At 45.2% G+C, this 19,437-nt stretch overlaps 2 protein-coding genes across 2 annotated transcripts; one reads left to right on the forward strand and one right to left on the reverse strand.

Moving 5' to 3' along the window:
* The first annotated feature begins 740 nt into the window (after positions 1–740).
* LOC117860676 (C2 and GRAM domain-containing protein At1g03370) lies at positions 741–11,931 on the forward strand. The gene is made up of 10 exons (XM_072291456.1): positions 741–1,408; positions 1,804–3,186; positions 3,580–3,762; positions 3,866–4,146; positions 4,254–4,370; positions 4,767–5,029; positions 10,730–10,895; positions 10,977–11,249; positions 11,335–11,527; positions 11,694–11,931. Exons 1-10 carry the CDS (start codon positions 814–816, stop codon positions 11,702–11,704), a joined length of 3,465 nt encoding a protein of 1,154 aa, XP_072147557.1. The 5' UTR covers positions 741–813; the 3' UTR covers positions 11,705–11,931.
* Positions 11,932–12,325: 394 nt separating this feature from the next.
* LOC117847812 (pentatricopeptide repeat-containing protein At3g02490, mitochondrial) lies at positions 12,326–14,146 on the reverse strand. The gene has a single exon (XM_034729101.1). The coding sequence runs from the start codon at positions 14,144–14,146 to the stop codon at positions 12,326–12,328; it is 1,821 nt and encodes a 606-aa protein (XP_034584992.1).
* Between the last annotated feature and the right edge of the window lie 5,291 nt (positions 14,147–19,437).

Raw genomic sequence — 19,437 nt, forward strand, 5'->3', positions numbered from 1 at the left:
TTTCGTAAGAAAGAGTTCTCTAGGGGATGTTTGGGAGCACTCCATTCCAAAAAAATTGCTCCACTCCACCAACTCCGAAAATTTCGCAGCCAAACGTGTCTAGCTCCAACAACTTCGGCTCTAGAAAAAAGGTGAAGCGAGAGGTAGATCCACGTTTTTTTTGAGTACCTTAAAAGGTGCTCCAAAAATTTCCTTTACAGACCTAAAATTCCCTTTACAGACCTCCTCGTGGAGTTGGTGGGTATTTACCCACCATTGCTACTCGTTACACAACTTACCGGTTCGCGAAACAAAAACAAGCCTCCCGCCCGCCGCGCGCCCTGCTGCCCGCCTGTCACGCGCCGCCCTGCCCGCCCCTGCCTGCTCGTGACCTTCCTTTCCCTACCAACAAAGGAGAAGAAAGGGAGAACTAAAGAAGATTGACAAGTGGGACCCATTCACATGGGTATAATGGACTTTGCATAGCAAGATCTTCTGTTTCCGGAGCTGGATCTGTGCATTTTGCCAAACATGTGGACAGCTCTGGTATTTTTTTTGGAGTTGGTAGAGTGAAGCTGCAATGTAGTGGAGTTGGTGGAGTGGAGCTCAAAAATTTGGAGTGGAGTGCTGCCAAACACCCCCTTACTCAGTTTGGGGGTATATGGATTTTTACTCCACGTCCTCTAGTTTTAGCGCATCCGACTCAGTTTAACCTGAGGCAGCCCATGCTTCCCGGAACAGGGCCCACGCGTTGGGCTGGAGCCACCCCCGGCCCCGCTGATCGAACGGCCTGCGAAATGCCTCCTTCCCACTGGCACGAATCACGAGGCCGAAATGCGCCACGGGATAAACGCTTCTCGAATTCAAACGGCCGCGGGTAATCCCCCACCTCTCGCTTCATCCAAATCCCCAATTCCTCGGAGCTCGCTAATCACCCGCCATTTCTCGATCTCTCCCGTTCTCGCCGAGCACCGCCGCAGCGCTCCGTCTCGTCTCGCGGGGGCCCCACAGATGGCGAGGCCGGCGGCGGCGGGCCCTCCGGGTCGCGCGGAGCCGGGCCACCATGACGCGCCGATGCTGCTGCGCGTGCACGTGATCGAGGCGCGGGGCCTGCCGGCGATCTACCTCAACGGCTCCAGCGATCCCTACGTGCGGCTGCAGCTGGGGCGTCGCCGCCCGCGGGCGACCACGGTGGTGAAGCGAAACCTCAGCCCCGTGTGGGACGAGGAGTTCGGGTTCCTCGTCGGCGACGTCGCCGAGGAGCTCGTCGTCTCCGTGCTCAACGAGGACCGCTTCCTCGGCGCCGAGTTCCTGGGGCGGGTGCGGCTGCCGCTCACCGCCATCATGGAGACGGACGACCTCTCGCTCGGCACCAGGTGGTACCAGCTCCAGCCCAGGAGCGGCGGCAAGTTCAGGAGGAAGAGGCGCGGTACTCCCATCCGTTTTTCCTCTTGCCATGGAATCGTCAAATCAATGCTTCATCGGTAATAGGATCCAAAGCAATCGAAACAGATACCAAGGAAATGTGGGTAGGAGAATGGATGTTATATACATGGGCTACACCTCATAACAGGCGTTCTACTTGTTCAGGGAAATGAAATCGTATTGCCTTGCTCTGTTTGTCTGTAGTCAAAATTTGCCACTTCCTAGAGCAATGCCTCCCTAATTGACTCAGATTCACAAGCAAGTTCTTGTCCTAAATCTGCAACTTTCTTTTATCACCAGTCTGGTGAATGCTTTCCTGCTGAGAGCATTTCAAATTTTCTGGGAAGTAAATGCAGTGGTGAATCAAGCTAGCATTATTCACTGTTTAATTATATTTCCTTGCAGGTGAAATTTGCCTGAGGGTATACTTATCAGTTAGGGCCACCCTTTGTGAGGACGCACATCAAGCTCCACCACAACTTATCGATGATATATCATGCAGCTCACACAGGTCAATTGCAACTACTGACTCGTCATTATCAGCTACCACTGGTAGTCTGGATCTTTTAGCCTGTGGTAGCATGGATCGGGCATCCCTCAGAAGTTTGGATGGCTTGACCCAAAGCATCATGGAGCAGCAAGGCCCTAGAAGCACAGGGCCACCATCCTGTGTCAGCACAGAGCAATCCATTCTTCTGGAGCCGGAAGAAGATGACGGTAGTTCCATTGCTGATACATCATCAGTGGTGGAGGTCATGTCTCGATACTTCAGGAAATCTGCTGATGCTGCACATTCTGCAGCATCAGATCTTGTGTCCACAGACCAGTTTCGAGATGCACAAATGCATTCTGAGTCTCGTGAAAACGGAGAGAGCTGCATGCTGTCCGAGGTCAGTCTTGATGAACTACTGAAAACTATGGAGTCCAAAGACCAAGCTTGTGAAATGCCGGGAAACTTGCCTGGTGGTGTATTAGTGGACCAATCTTACAGTATTGCACCAGCTGAACTGAATTCATTGTTGTTCTCTGCAAATTCAGATTTCTGGCCAGAAGTTGCTGAACTTCAAGGAACAAGTGGATTTCACATCGAGCCCTGGAAACATGAGAACAATGAGAATTGTTTGAAAAGAACATTAACTTACACAAAAGCTGCAAGCAAATTAGTTAAGTCTGTTAAAGCTACTGAAGATCAGAAATACTTGAAGGCAGCTGGAAATTCTTTTGCAGTTCTTTGTAGTGTTAGCACTCCTGATGTTCCCTGTGGCAATTGTTTCAAGGTGGAGATATTGTACCGTATAATACCTGGTCCCCAGTTCCCATCTGAAGAACAAACCACACAACTTACTGTAAGTTGGCGTCTGAACTTTGTTCAGAGTACAATGCTTAAAGGAATGATCGAGAATGGGGCAAAACAAGGCCTTGCAGAAGGATATTCACAGTTCTCTGAAGTACTGTCCCGGAAAGTTAAAGTAGCTGAGCTTGATGATGCTAATAACAAAGATAAGATTTTAGCTTCACTGCAGCCACAGAAAGAATCAAACTGGAAGCTGGTTGCCCGCTTCCTTGGGAGCTTTGCATTCATATTCTCTCTCAGTACAGCACTGTATATTATTACACATCTTCATCTAGCCAGAACCAATATGGTGCACGGGGGACTTGAATATTTTGGTATTGATCTTCCAGATTCCATTGGAGAAGTTGTATTTTGTATCATTCTGATCATTCAGGGGCATAATATCATCAAAGTAGGGCGACGTTTTTTGCAAGCCTGGAAACAACGAGGTAACAATCTCTCTATTCTAAATGAAGTGAATATTCCTTTTTCATTGTTCTCCCCTAGTCTTTTCTGAAATTGATGGGGCCCTCTAGATGATTTTAATAGAACAAATTATTTATATTGGAAAACTATAATTCATTCATTTTTACCGCAACTTGGGAAATTCTGCCATAGCTCTTAGCCTCCTTTGAGGTCTTTCTGAAGTCTTTTTTTTTCCTTTTTGGGCATTGAGGTGCCCTCTGGACTTTTGTCCTTGTACAGTTTTATTTTATCCTTTTAATATATCTTACCACAGCGGGGGCCTCCCCCGCTGTATAGTTTTAAAAAAAAACTTGGGAAATTCTCTGTTTCCTGGGGACGAAGACATGTAATTTGCATTTTTCCTGTTTCAATGTTAGGCAGTGACCATGGAATCAAAGCTCACGGAGATGGTTGGTTATTGACAATTGCACTTATTGAGGGAAGTGGTGTAGTAGGTGCAGGTACACCTGGCTTGCCTGATCCTTATGTAATCTTTACCTGTAATGGAAAGAGAAAAACTAGCTCTGTCAAATACCATACGTCTGAACCAAAATGGAATGGTAAGTATCACTTCTATGTTGAGTTTCCTCTAACCTGCAAGATAAAAGCACTATTGACCTTCTCTGTGAATTTGCTTGATTCTTTGCTTTTTCAACTCCATAGAGATATTTGAATTTGATGCAATGGATGACCCTCCAGCAAGGTTGGACGTGGTTGTGCATGATTCAGATGGTGCAAGCAATGAAACTCCTATTGGTCAAACAGAAGTCAACTTTGTGAAAAACAATTTGTCAGATTTGGGTGATATGTGGCTTCCTCTTGATGGAAGGTTTCCCCAAGGGCACCAGCCAAAATTGCATCTGCGGATCTTTTTGAATAATTCACGGGGAACTGAAGTTGTTTTGAATTATCTGGAAAAAATGGGGAAAGAAGTTGGCAAGAAGGTATGAATTGTTCAAAATTTGCTTGAGGAAAAAGTTGTCAAAAAAATTTTTAGTGCCATCAAAATGCATTCTATTACTGAACTTGTATTGCATGACTAAATGTTCAGATGCACTTGCGCTCAGCTCAGACAAATTCAGCATTTCGTAAGCTCTTTAGTCTTCCTCCTGAAGAATTCCTCATTGATGATTTTACCTGCCATCTAAAACGGAAAATGCCACTTCAGGTAATTAGATTTCACTAATGTTCTAACTTTGTATGTATTGAATTGGCATTGATTTATCATGGTACTGATGCTATTTTGCTTAGAATAGGAGATACTGTCTTCAAATACATTATTATCATTTATTTTCAACGCCCAATATGCAGAGCTAGACCTTGCTTATGCGAAATATAAATCAATGTAGACCTTGCATATGAAGTTATACTAAAAACAAAACATAAGAATTGTAGCCTGTAAGTCCGTATATCATGGTTCCCAGTGAAATAGGGCCATCGCCGTACACTTTTTGATGATTGCATGGCACACTAGGACTTGCTACAACTTGTTATCTTTTCTTATCCTTTGCACCTGCTTTTGGTCATACTAATCGATAACTGAGGAGGTTATCATTTTTAACAGGGGCGCCTCTTTCTTTCCCCAAGAATAGCTGGATTTTATTCCAACATATTTGGCCGGAAAACAAAATTTTTCTTTCTTTGGGAAGACATCGATGATATCCAGGTTGTTCCACCGAAACTTGCAACAGTTGGCAGTTCATCCTTGATGCTTATCCTTCGCAAGGATAGAGGTCTTGAAGCCAGGCATGGAGCCAAAACATTGGATCCTCAAGGAAGACTAAAATTCCATTTCCAGACGTTTGTTTCATTCAATGATGCTCACAGGTATGAGGCACCCTTGTTTTAATTTTCATGTGATATGCAGAATTCTGGATTTTATTGATCATTATCACACCACTTGATTTAGTGCTCTTAAACAAGAACTACCATTGACACTTTTCTGAAATTTGTTATCCTGAGTTCCTGTCTGGTATGATAGCTTCAATAATCAACTTGTATTGAGGCTGCATGATTGACATGCCTGAAAAAATATCTGGAATTTCTTCACTGTGTATACTGTTTAAGGTAATTGGTGTTGCCTCCTGTTCAAGCATAGTAGGTCAACCTCCACAGGCACAAATACTTCTCTCCAAACTATATGAACGAACATATACACAGTTGGATAACTAATATCAAGTCATCCTACTCATATTTTCAGGAACAGGAATAGTGTAGTGAATTAATAATAAATTCATTTTTATTATCAATATATTCCTTACTGGTAGATTGCTATATTTTGTTCAGGTTCTATAAAGCATTGCGCGAACTCCCATTTTTCCATAATTATTTGGAATAGGCTTGTCATATGATTATATGATTATTGTTAACTGTTAGATGTATATGTATTCTTGTATTTTCCCCATTGTATAAGGCGTTTTGTGCATATTTCCTAATACCTGTACATGTATATATTTGGGCCTAGAGCCCCCATATTGAATACAAGTGCTATTCCTAACATGGTACAGATCCAAACTAGGGTTTAGATTTCTTCTCATCTGCCCTAGGTGATCTTTTCCCCCCGCACGTTGCACTTGCATGCCTCTGATCACCAGCCCATTGGATCGATTTTCCCCTGCTCTTCGTTTTGAGCACATCATCGATTCCTTCCGCCGTCTGTCGCTTCTTTCTGTCAGTGCCCCTCGCCAACCTTGTCCCACGGCTCCTCCATCGATTGGTGCGGCTCTCCGCCTCGTCCGCCTGTTGCCGGCTCTCTCGCACCGCCGACCCGCGAGCCGCAGGTCCGAGCGGCTTCCCATCGGCTATGGAGCTCGTCGCCCTGGCTTGATTCATCCATCGTGGAATTGATTCTGCGATTCCTCCGTTTGCCCGCTGTCCGTCTGCTCTCTTGCCGTCGATTGCCGCTTCTTTTGCGCTCTTGTCGTCAACTGTGTTGTTTGGAGATGTCTTCTTCAGTTCCTCCGTCCGATGGTGTGCAGGTTATGCGACGTCCGGTGCTTTTCAATGGCACCAACTATCGCAACTGGGTTCCTCGTCTACGTCTGCACATGAGTGGTCTGCATCTATGGGAGTTTCTTACCGGTGATATACCCTACCCAGCTCTCCTATCCCTCCTGTCAAGCCTACTATTCCTGACACAGCTGATGAGGCCGTGCAGAAGAAGCTGCTTGATTTTGATGATAGCATGGAATCATATGCATCTTAGTTTGCTGCATACAGGACATGGTTAGATGAGGATGCTTGTGCTGGTGCTGTTCTTGCTGCTAGTATGGAGGAGAGTCTTTCTGCAGATATTGTTGACTTTGATCATGCACATCAGATGTGGGCTTTTCTTCGTCTGCGTTATGAGCCCACCGGTCAGTCTACATATATTGCTGCTCTACGTCAAGAACAACTATTGCGACAGGGTGACTCTACAGTTGAGGAGTTCTTTGCTCAGATGTCTGCAGTGTGGCGTCAACTTGACTCTATTGGTCCTCCATTATCACCTAGCACTTGTGAGTCTTGTAAGGCTCAGAAAGTTGCTCTGGAGACTAGGCGCACCCATGATTTTCTGACCCGTCTTCATGATGAGTTTGAGCAGCTTCGTGCTCAGCTGGTTTCCCGTGAGCCTTGTGTGTCTCTGATGGATGCTCTTGCTGCTGTTTGTAATGAGGAGATACGTCTTCGTAGTGCTGGCCTGTTGCAGTCTTCGTCTTCTTCAGTCTTGGTTGCTCGTTCTTCTTCCAAGGCCTCCACTCCTCCACCTATGGTGCCTTCTTCTGAGAGTGGAGGGGGTGGTGGTCTTAAATGTGACTGGTGCGGCAAGGATAACCATGTGGAGGCATATTGTTACAGGAAGAAGAAGGCTCAGTCTCGTGAGGCTCAATCTTGCTGAGGTGGTCGTTCTTCACAGGGTACTAGTGGTGCTGGTGGTTCTGGTACTGGAGGTTCTCAGAGGAGTTCTGCTAGTTCTGAGACACAGGAGATGCTCATGTTGCTTCGTCGCCTAGCTGCCTCTACACCCACAGGAGCTGCTGGTTCTATTACTCAGGCTTCTACACCGCCAGGTTCTGCTGCTCTTCTCAGTCTTCTTCTTCAGGTACTTTTCCATGGATTCCAGATTCTGGTGCCTCTTTTCATATGACTCCTAATCGTACCAGTCTTTCTTCCATTGGTATTCCATCTCTTTCTGTCACTGTTCAAACCGCAGATGGATCGTCTCTCTCTGTTGCAGGACGAGGCACTCTTTTGTCTTCCTCTTTTCATGTTCCTGTCATTTCTTATGTTCCCAAACTAACCATGCAGCTTATCTCGCTGGCCAGCTCACTGATCATGGTTGTCGTGTTATCCTTGATTTTGACTCTTGTTGTATTCAGGATCGCAACACAGGTCTCCTAGTTGGTACTGGCCCTCGTCGACGTGATTCTCAGCGTCTTTGGGAGCTTGAGTGGCTTCGTCTTCCTTCCGCTGCCTTTACCAGTCTTGGGGGCTCAGTCGCTTCTTCTATGTCATCTACATCGTCGTTTGCTTAGTGGCATCATCTAGGACATCTTTGTGGCTCGCATTTGTCTACGCTAGTTCGTTGTGGTCTTTTAGGGTCAGTTTCTGGTGATGTATCTTTGGATCAGTGTCAGGGTTGTTGGCTAGGAAAACAGTTACAACTTCCTTATTATTCTAGTGAGTCAGTGTCAAAACATCCTTTTGATTTTGTTCATTCTGATGTATGGGGTCGGGCTCCCTTCGTTTCGAAAGGGGGTCATCGATATTATATCATATTCATAGATGATTTTTCTCGCCACACCTGGATCTATTTTATGAAACATCATAGTGAGGCTTTATCTATTTATAAAAATTTTGCCACCATGATCCGTACTCAGTTTGACACTGCTATTAAGGTTTTTCGTGTTGATTCTGCTAGGGAGTACTTGTCTGAGCTCTTCGTCAATTTCTTTCTGAGCAGGGCACCCTTGCCTAGTTCTCTTGTCCTGATGCTCATGCTCAGTATTGCGGAGCGCAAGCATCATCATTTGCTTGAGACTACTCGTGCTCTGATGATTGCCTCTACTATTCCACCGCATTTTTGGGCTGAAGCTGTTTCTACAACTACTTATTTGATGAACATTCAACCTTCTTCTGCTCTTCAGGGTGGGATTCCATATGAGCGTCTTTAAGGCAAGCTGCCTGACTATACTAGCCTCCGTCTCTTTGGATGTGTGTGCTATGTGCTTCTTGCACCTCGTGAGCGCACCAAGCTGACCACTCAATCTGTTGAGTGTGTTTTTTTGGGATACAGTGCTGAGCATAAGGGATATCGTTGTTGGGATCCTGTTGGCCGTCGGATGAGGATTTCTCAGGATGTTACTTTTGATGAGTCTCGTCCTTCTCTTGATGCTTCTCATGCATCTTTCGTTGAGCCCCTTTCTTTTCTAACATTTCCTGATACTCCTATTGCTCCTATGCATTTTCCACACCTAGTGCCTGCTTTTGCGGCTCCTGATGAGCCTCCTGTAGTGCCTTCTTCTGCATCCCCTTCATCTGTGGAGCCTTCTTCTTCTGATTCCACTCCACAGGTTCCTATGGGTACTATTTATGACACCAAACCACCTGTCACACATTTCTATGTACGTACTCGGCGGGTTCTTGAGCCATCTTCCTTTGATGTTTCTTCTCCTCCTACCGAGCCATCTTCCTCTGGTGTGTTTCTCCTCTTGATAAGCCACCTTCTGATTTGTCTTCTCCACGATATGCTCTTCGTGATCGTCTCTCAATTCATCCTCCAGACCAGTATGGTTTTCCTCGTGCTGGTGTTGTTCTTTCTGAGCCAACTTCTTATCGTGATGCCATTACTCATCAGGAATGGCAGCACGTGATGGCGGAGGAGCTTGCTGCTCTTGAGCGCACTAGCACATGGGATCTTGTACCTCTTCCCTCACATGGTCATCCTATCACATGTAAGTGGGTTTATAAGGTTAAGACCTATTCGGATGGTTCTCTTGAGCGCTATAAGGCTCGTCTTGTGGCACGTGGTTTTCAGCAGGAGCATGGTCGTGACTATGATGAGACATTTGCTCCTGTGGCTCACATGACTACTGTTCGCACTCTTCTTGCTATGGCTTCTGTTCGTGAGTGGTCTATATCTCAGCTTGATGTGAAGAATGCTTTTCTTAATGGTGAACTTCGTGAGGAGGTTTATATGACGCCACCACCTGGCTATTCTGTTCCTGAGGGTATGGTATGTCGTCTTCGCCACTCTCTTTATGGCCTCAAGCAAGCTCCCCGTGCTTGGTTCTAGCGCTTTGCTTCTGTAGTCACTGCTGCTGGCTTTTCTGCAAGCGCCCATGATCCTGCACTCTTTGTTCATACTTCCTCTCGTGGTCGGACTCTTCTCCTTCTTTATGTTGATGATATGATCATCACTGGAGATGACTCCCAGTATGTTGCCTTTGTGAAGGCACGTCTCAGTGAGCAGTTTCTTAGGTCCGATCTAGGCCCCCTACGTTATTTTCTTGGGATTGAGGTTTCTTCCACACCTGAGGGCTTCTACCTATCCCAAGAAAAGTACATTCAGGATCTTCTTGATCGTGCTTCTCTTACTGATCATCGCATAGTTGAGACTCCCATGGAACTTAACGTTCATCTTCGTGCTACTGATGGTGAGCCTCTTTCAGATCCCACTCGTTATCGCCACATTGTTGGGAGCCTTGTCTACCTTGGTGTTACTCGACCTGACATTTCTTACTCCGTACATATTCTTAGTCAGTTTGTTTCTACTCCGTACATATTCTTAGTTAGTTTGTTTCTGCACCTACTCAGCTCCATTATAGTCATCTTCTTTGTGTTCTGCGATATCTTCGTGGAACTATATCTCGTCGTCTGTTCTTTCCTCGCTCTAGCTCCTTACAGCTCCAGGCTTATTCTGATACGACTTGGGCTAGTGATTCCTCTAATCTTCGATCTCTTTCTGCTTATTGTGTTTTTCATGGTGGTTCTCTCATTGCTTGGAAGACTAAGAAGCAGACAACAGTTTCTCATTCGACTGCAGAGGCTGAGTTACGGGCTATGGCTCTTGTGACAGCGGAGGTTACTTGGCTACGATGGCTTCTTGAGGATTTTGGTGTTTTTGTTTCTATGCCGACTCCTCTTTTGTCTAACAGTACCGGAGCTATTAGTATTGCTCGTGATCCAGTGAAGCATGAGCTTACCAAGCACATTGGTGTTGATGCTTCTTACGCACGAGCCTAGGTACAGGATGATGTTATTACTCTTCAGTATGTGCCTTCAGAGCTTCAGTTGGCAGACTTCTTCACTAAGGCACAGACGAGAGTTCAGCACAGGTTCTATCTCTCCAAACTTAGTGTTCGGGATCCACCTTGAGTTTGAGAAGGGGGGGGGGTTAGATGTATATGTATTCTTGTATTTTCCCCATTGTATAAGGGGTTTTGTGCATATTTCCTAATACCTGTACATGTATACATTTGGGCCTACAGCCCCCATATTGAATACAAGTACTATTCCTAACATTAACGTATCAAACATTTCTGACAGGATTATCATGGCAATATGGAAAATGCGGTCATCCGGTCTGGAACAGAAAGGTGAGATACTTGATAAAGAATCTGAACTCAAAGAGCTCCCCTGTGAAGAAGGTTCTCTATTGGCCAATGACGATGTAAAAATGTCAGAAGTCTACTCAGCAGTTCTTTCTGTTGGCGTGAGTCTTGCTGTCTTGTGATCCTGTCAACATGCAATCTCAAAGGAATCTGCTAAAATCTCTGTAATTCTGTATTTGCAGATCAGTGCTTTTATGGAGATGTTCTCTGGAGGTCCACTGGAACATAAAGTGATGGAGAGAGCCGGTTGTGTTGACTACTCAGCGACAGAATGGGAACTGCTAAACCGTGACATATACCAAAGGCGTATCAGCTTTAGGTTTGACAAAAGCTTGTCCAGATATGGTGGGGAAGCAACGACCACTCAACAAAAATACAAGTTACCAAACCAAGATGGCTGGGTCGTTGAGGAGGTGATGACCCTCCAAGGCATCCTGCATGAAGACTACTCAAGTGTAAGATAAACAAACCTGATTTTGTCCAAACTGCTCCCATGTTTTACTTCAAATTGTCAGGTCGCAGTGTTTGCTGAAAATGCAGATCCAGTTGAAGTACCACATGACGAGCACGCCCTTGAAACCGAACACCTGCAGCCTGAAGGTGTTATTAGGGATTGCGTGGTTGAAGGGCGCTAAGCACCAGAAGAAGGCTGCAAAGAATGTCATGGCAAATTCCGCCAACAGGTTGAGGGAGATATTTGCAGATGTTGAGAAGGAGATTGCATCGAGAAAAGGTACCCTTTCAAACACAACTGGTTCCTCCCAAGAATAAATTGCCGAATTCAGCACAGAAACTACAGATGTTCAGAGTAACATACTCTGAACGACATGCAGACTCAGTAAATTACCGTCTTTGAAACAGCAGCAACACTGACCTGTACTTTTGAAATGCAATTCCAGGCACAAGCTAGTACTGGCGTAACGCAAGCACTTACTGATCCAGGTAGATTAAAAGATGACAGCAATTATCAGCTGGACACGATCTCTGATAGTTAGTCAGCGTCTCAGTTTGTTGCAGCTATTGACCAATATAGCTGCCGACCCAGTTTTTACACAGATGGTCGGCCTATGTGAAAGGAGTGTTTGCACAGATAGCTACAGACATGTCTTTATCATTCATTTTATTAATTCAGTGTTTACCATGTAGGAGTTCAAGCAGAATTGTATATATACAGTCAAAATATATCACAAGATATTTCATTGCAGCCGATCCAGATAATTGTACACGCAGATTTCAAATTTGTATCTTCCTATGACACAGTAGCACAAAGCCAAAAGATATTGATTCATAAGGCAGCTAAACTGCCAGCATAAGGCATGGAAATATGGTGGCTCAAACAGAAAGAAAAGAAACCACAGAGAAATTTTCAAAGAAAATAATGTAACTTATTACTTTGGAAAATAGTGCAAGCATTTCAGCTAAGAAGTTTCTGACATCCCAACTTCTGATATCGGCCCCTATTACAAAGTCAAAAAGGCAAATTCAGCTTGCCATGCAAAATGCGGGCATCAAAAACTCAATTTAGCATGCATCAACCCTCTGCCAATGCCGCTGTGACAGGTTCTTCCAGCTTCATCCTATTGAAAACATCACGAACATCAGCATGGTTTTGGATGCTATCAGGAGACTGGGAAAGCAACTGTTGGGCAACTTCATGCCTCTCTTCTTTGAACAAAGCTTGAAATAAGCGCACATAAACTATTCTTGATGGCAACCCCCTCAAAGATGTTGCATTCAGCAAACCCAGGGCATCATCCAGAGTCCCAGACTTTGAAATATGTGGGATAAAAGGATCAACGAAAGTTGGATAACCATGGCTTTTCATTAAACCTAGCACTTCAAATGCTTGTTTCAGATGCCCTTGGCGGATCAACTTGTGGATCAAATACTTGTAGGTAGTTTGCCAAGGAACTACAGCCTTCTCAGCTATCAAGTTCTTCAGAACTTGGAATGCTTCCTTTGCCCCTTTCTTCTTGTATAATCCAGAAACCAGTGCCTCAAGAGCAGAACCCACATTCTCATTGCCACATTTTTCCAGCATTTCATGGAAGCACGAGACTGCCATATCCACATTTTCACCAAGAGAATACTTCTGAACTAAACAAGACCATATCCTTGGACCCAACTTATGCCCTGATTCTTCCACACCAGTCAAATAATTTCGTGCTTCTTCCAGATTGCCAGCATCACACATTGCAATAACAGCCTTTTCATGTTCAGCACTATCTGGTTCAAAACCACCTTCCTGCATCGCCTTCAGAACTCTGCCACTCTCCCCAAGCCTCCCTACACTCCTCAACGACTTTAGAACAGAATCAAAAGCTGAGTCTTTGACCTCATTGCCCGCATGCCGATAATACCGCAAGACCCTCGTCACCAACTTGAGATCCAAATCACCAGTCGCTACAACCTTCTTCAGCAAGAATATGAAATAATCCGTCGAGAGCTTCTCCGGCCTGCTTGACATGAATCGGAACAGGTCCACAGTATCCTCAACCATCTTCCTCTTGAGGAACCTGTCGGTGACAGTAACATACACATCTCGATCCATCTCAAGCCCCTTGCCCCTCATCTTCCGCAGGACCTCCCGGAACTCCTCGATGCAATCCTCACGGCCAAGAACCCTCGCCATCGCATTGTAAACCTTGTCCCAACTGATTCCGGCCCCAGCTGACTGCTCCACCCACCGGAAGAACACCATGGCCTGCTGCGGGAACTGCCCGACCTTCTCCACCACTAATGCCACCAGCTCGTCAGTCACCTCAACACCCGATTCACTCAGCATGGCTAGCTTTGAGGCATCATCCTTGCCCGGCGCCCGGAGAACCTTGCATACCTCGGCAGCCGCCGCGTTCCTGCCGTGCGCGGCGAATGCCTCCTGCAGCAGGTCGGCGTCCCTGGCCATGTCCTTGGCCCGGAAGCTCTCGGAGGCGGCCCGGAAGGCGGGCTTGGAGATCCCGTAGCCCCTGGACCGCATGGAGGCGACGAGGGACCAGAAGCGCTCGGCGTCGCCGTGCGCGGCGGCGAGCTGGAGCATGGAGTTGAAGGACCGCGAGTTGAGCGCGGCCTTGGCGGCGGGGTCAGAGGCGGCCCAAGAGAAGAAGCGCGAGGCCGCGGGGTAGTTTCCAGAGAGCCCCGGGTCGAGGAGGAGCGCGGGGACGGTGTCCGGGTGGGAGAGATCGACGCCGGCGGACTGCATCGCGGCGGCGGGGTCCGGGGGAGGGGTGGGATCGGAGAAGAGGGAGGCGATGGTGGAGGATGAGGAGTAGGAGGAGGAGAAGATACGGGCGTGGTGGTGGGGAAGGAGGGCGGTGAGGCGGCCGCCGCCGGAGGTGAGGGCGGCGCGGAGCATGGTGGTGGCGGCGGCGGCGACGGCGAGGAAGTGAGGGGAGAAGGGAGGAGGGGTTTGGAAATGGGTTGGGGGTTTGCCCGTTGATTAGCGTTGGGTTGGGTTGTCTGCTTGGCCCGATGGTGGTTTCTGGGCTTCTGGCTTCGCTTGGGCCGTCTCTCGCCCGGGAAGAACAAACGGAAGTGCTATATGTATCGCCAAGCTCTCGGCCCAAGAAATGAGCCCAACCGGCCTGGCCAGCCAGATGCATATATACTCTAAAAAAAGCATCATCAGCATATATTAGTACTAATGAAACCAAACCGATTCCATTTATTCGGGCTTCTCTTTGTAACGCTCGGTTGATTGAATAAAAAGCTACCCGTTGCTCTCAAAAAAAAGTACTAATGAAACCTCCGTTTTCATTTTATTGACGCAAGTTTTTACTGTGGCAATTTCTATCGTACGTTTTTTTCCCAAAGAGGATTCTTATAGACATGCAATCTTCATATTATATGATTTTTCATTGAAACTTAATTTATTAGTAGCATATGCTTGTAAGGATTAAAAAGCTTTTGTAGGAAAAAAAAAGATGGTGGTTAAAGTAGCTCTTTGGTGGTAAATAGGGATGCAAAGAGGTCTTGCCCGTCTAAATGAGGATTCTTGGGCTAGCAAACTTACATCCCTAGCAGCGGCAAGTTGATGAAAATGGAGGTTAGTGCGTTACTTTTGTACATACAACATACTAAAAAGAAAAAAAAACATCAGGTCCTCCGCACCATAGGATCACTAGTAGAATATGTATTTTGACACAATCGCATCACACAGATTGTTGACACCACAGCTTTCAGTTCTTTCCATGCCACACAACTAAACAACAAGCTATGACTGTTACCTTTTCTATCCACAACTACAAAAGATTATAAGTCTGTCCTGAATCAAACTCTGTTAAATTCGATCAAATCAAAAAATAAATACAAAATTATTTTATCTAGTGAATCTAATGATGCTCATTTGGTATTATAAATGGCATTAATAATCTCTAACTAAACTTAAAATAGTAAACGCAATCGTTCTCATATTGGTGGACGGAAGAAGACCACGCACCATCGTGTCAATCTCCTGTGCTCCATGCCCTCCGATAGCTCGGGTGGCCCCCACGTACTCCAAGATTAGCATCAACGCCCGCCGCAAACTATGGCTGTCACGTCGCCGTCCCTGTTATAGGCCCGTTTGGTTATTTTGCTTATTTTTAGTACGTGTCACATCGAATGTTTAAATATTAATTAGGAGTATTAAACATAGACTATTTACGAAACTCATTACATAAGTGGAGGTTAAACGGCGAGACGAATCTATTAAGCCTAATTAATCCATCATTAGCAAATATTTACTGTAGCAACACATTGTCAAATCATGGACTAATTAGGCTTAATAGATTCGTCTCACCATTTAGCCTCCACTTATGTAATTGGTTTTGTAAATAGTCTACGTTTAATACTTCTAATTAGTATCTAAACACGGGTGCTAAAAATAAGCAAGGAAACCAAACCAGGCCATAATTACGCGCCGGCACCGCCCACCACCACCAAAGAAGGAAAAGGCTGTCACGTCATTTTCAGGGGGTGTTTGGCACACAGGGGCTAAACATCGGATGTTTGGACATTAATTAGGAGTATTAAACATTGGTTAATTACAAAACTAATTGCACAACCCCTAGGCTAAATCGTGAGACGAATCTATTAAGCCTAATTAGTTCATGATTTGACAATGAGATGCTACAGTAACCATTCACTAATGATGGATTAATTAGGCTTAATAGATTCGTCTCACGATTTAGCCTAGGGGTTCTGCTATTAGTTTTGTAATTAGCTCATATTTAGTCATCCTAATTAGCATCCGAACATCCGATGTGACAGGTTTAGCCCTGTCTCCCAAACACCCCTTATAGCTGTGTGCATCACAACAACGTGCCAAACATGTCACGTTCAAACTTTTAACAGGACGAGGAATACAGATGAAGCCAAGTGGACCAATCGCTGCATCTAAGGTCCTATTTGGCATGGCTCCAACTTCGAGTGGAGCTGCTCCACTCCAGAACTCCACATGGAGCCAACTCTGCTCCAAAACTCCAGAACAAAAATGGGGTGTTTGGCTAGATGGGTGCTCTCAGCTCCAAAAAAAAGATCGATTTCAGTGTGGATTGCCATTGTTCCCCCCAATTAAGGTGCCACTTGTCATCCTCTCTATCCTATCTTCTTCTTCCCCTTTTTCCACTGCACTGTGCCGCACACGGGAGACCCTCCACGGGTGGCGGGGTGGGTGGCGACGGGCGGCGGGGTGGGCGGCGGGCTGGGCGGCGACGGGGGCGGCGCTGGGCGGCGACGGGCGGCCGGCCATGGGGGCGGCGACGGGCGACGACGAGTGGCGGGCGGCGACGGGCGGCGGGGCCGGCCGGCCACGGGGGTGGCGACGGGCGGGGCTCTGGCGGCGAGTGGGGCTCGGGAGAATAGAAGGGAGAATAGAATGAAACGTTTTTTTTAACCAGTGGCATTGGTGGGTAATTACCCACCAACTCCACGAAGAGGTTGAAAAGAGAGGTTTCTGGAGTAGCAAAAGAGATGCTCCAAAACTCTACCTCCATTTGCACTACAGCTCCATGGAGTTGGTAACTCCATGGAGTTTTGGAGTTGGGGTGTTTGGCTGAATTTTTTGATGGAGTTGCTGGAGTTTAGGAGTGGAGCCGTGCCAAACATGAACTAAGTTCTCTCTATATAAATGCTGCTGCTTTTTTTTTAAGATTTGACCTCATGCAAAACCACAGATCTCTCTACCGTACTCCTCTCGAGTCCTACGGATTGCAGCCAGCTCAACAAATTTTGTCATGTTCACCGTTCACGCTCTCCAAACAACTTGATGATGATTCCTAAAAAAAAAACTTGATGATCTAGATTGGGAACCGATCGAACAGTGGGCGGGGCTATGGCTTGCAATACGACAGCTACCTTTTGTCTGCAACCAATTTGACACCAGCAATAACAACCGCTAGCTCACTTAAAAGTCCAAAATCATATCCCATGCGGCGAGATTGCACCTCACATTGGAATAAAACATCTATAAAAAATCCCATCCCATCCATCACGAACAGGCCAAGGCTGTCAGGCTTTTTCTTGACTAAGATAACAATTCTTTTGGTAGTACAAATCGTGAAATTTGAAAGTGTTTAATGTCCCTCCTGTTTGATTTAATTTTGTATAAACTTGAGTATATATGCTTATTTGCATCATTTTCAATCCAACTTAGTTTACGCAATATTTCTTCATAATTCGATCATTTTAAAGGTCCTATGTTGATTATATTACATTACTTGATATATCACAATAGGTGAAAGAGTAACACATATGAGATTAAACATACAAAACTTAGTCTCCGGTGCACAATGCCTAAATTTATATGATGACAAAGTTAAACTTAATCTTGATGGGATCTGGATAGTTTTGGCAACCTTGATTATACCTCTTCCTGTCATAACTACTCAACAAAGTTTAACATACGAGTATACGACCTCACCATTGCAAAGTGACACACTAGCCGTGCCAATTTTCTAGCTCATCATACACGCACACGCTGTTTGCACAATGCAAAATTCTTGTAAAATCTTACACGGAAAATAATGCTCCTTTGGAATCAAGAACTCGTCGCTCTCATCTTTTGTCTTCAACCAATTGTCACCAATGATACCACCCACCCACTTGCTCATCAAAATCCAACCCAATAGGAGAAATATCACAGCTCTCGGCGGCGGAAAAATATCCTATAAAAATTGCAATGCATCATATCATGGAAATCGTTGTCCTTCTGTGCTTTAATTTTTTAATAATCCGTACAAAGAAATGATATAGTAGCAAGTGATCTCAAAAATAAGTTTGGTGTCATTTTGTTCTAAAATACCAAATCCTCTTTGTAAAATCATGAATTACGACCTCAACCCCAAACACAAGACCCTCCGAAATGTGCGTCCAAAATGATTAAAAAAAATAGAGAGATACTTTAGATATCTCTTGGAATACTGTGGCGGCCATCGAAGCCAACACATAAAAATAGGGATTTGCATGCACCAATTCCATCTCTGTAGGGAAAAACATCGCGTTGTTGTTTCCAAGCGTCGCGTGCAATGGCACGGGTTCGATGTATAAGTAAAAGGACGTGGAGTCCAACATGGATGAGCGACAGCTAGAGTCATTGACGTCATGGAGGTTGAGCAAGAGGAAGAGTTGGTCGAAGGGATGTTCGGAGACGTGGGGGATGCAACAAGGTGTTCCTTTTTTTATTTACCATGTGGGCTCCATATGGTGATGTAGGTCGTTGTAATCTACATAGCGCGATGCTGATTTTGTAGCATTTTTCCCATTGTGAAAGACCGTATTCTTTTTTTAAAATACAGTACACACAGATGCTCCCGTACACGCATACTAACCTCAATGAGTATATCAAGAGATTGAGTCGACATTTCTTGAGATTGAAGCCTCGAGAGATTGAGTCGACATTTCTTGAGATTGAAGCCTCGCTCTCGATGGGTACGTCACCTATTACTGAAAGAATAATGTAAGCACTGGTGTGGAGTCCTCCACTCATTTCGCGCGGAGGCCTTACTTTTCTAGAGAATAAGACCTTGTTGCGGCATTGCATTATTGAAGATAAGGCTAACCCCACCAATAAATATAAATTTCCATCCAAACCATAAAATCTAAGAAAACTTACCAAAAACGACCTAAACAGATTGCATCTGATATATAAATCCCATATACTTTTTTGTGTTTTAAGATGACCCTCACAAAGATCAATTATATAAATGCTTTCAAAAATACTTGAGAATAATTTTGTTCAAACCTTGTTGACCTCACCATCACTCTCGGCGGAGGCTAGTGATGTTAGGCGGGAATATTTTCTTCCTTTCTTCTTAGACTAATCCCAATGCAGGTTTCATAGAGGTTTCATGCACATTAATTAGGGTGCCATATCAGCATTTTTGATGATGTGGCAGTGAGTTAATGAGGAGAGAGGTAAGAGGAGTTTCATCTAGATGAAACCATGTATGCACAGTTACCAACACAGTTTGTGTCTTGCATGTACTGCATATGAAACTACACCATGAAATTTTGCATTGTAGAGGTAGTTTCAAACACAATTTCATTTTCATGTTGCTTATGTAGCTATCTTAGAAACATCAAAATGAAACTCTCCATTGGGATTAGCTTTAGCAATTTCTACGGATTGTAGTGGTTAGATGGTTACGGTAATGACCGTGATTCTGT

Source organism: Setaria viridis, chromosome 1 (genome assembly GCF_005286985.2).
Source record: "Setaria viridis chromosome 1, Setaria_viridis_v4.0, whole genome shotgun sequence".
Classification (NCBI taxonomy): Eukaryota; Viridiplantae; Streptophyta; class Magnoliopsida; order Poales; family Poaceae; genus Setaria; species Setaria viridis.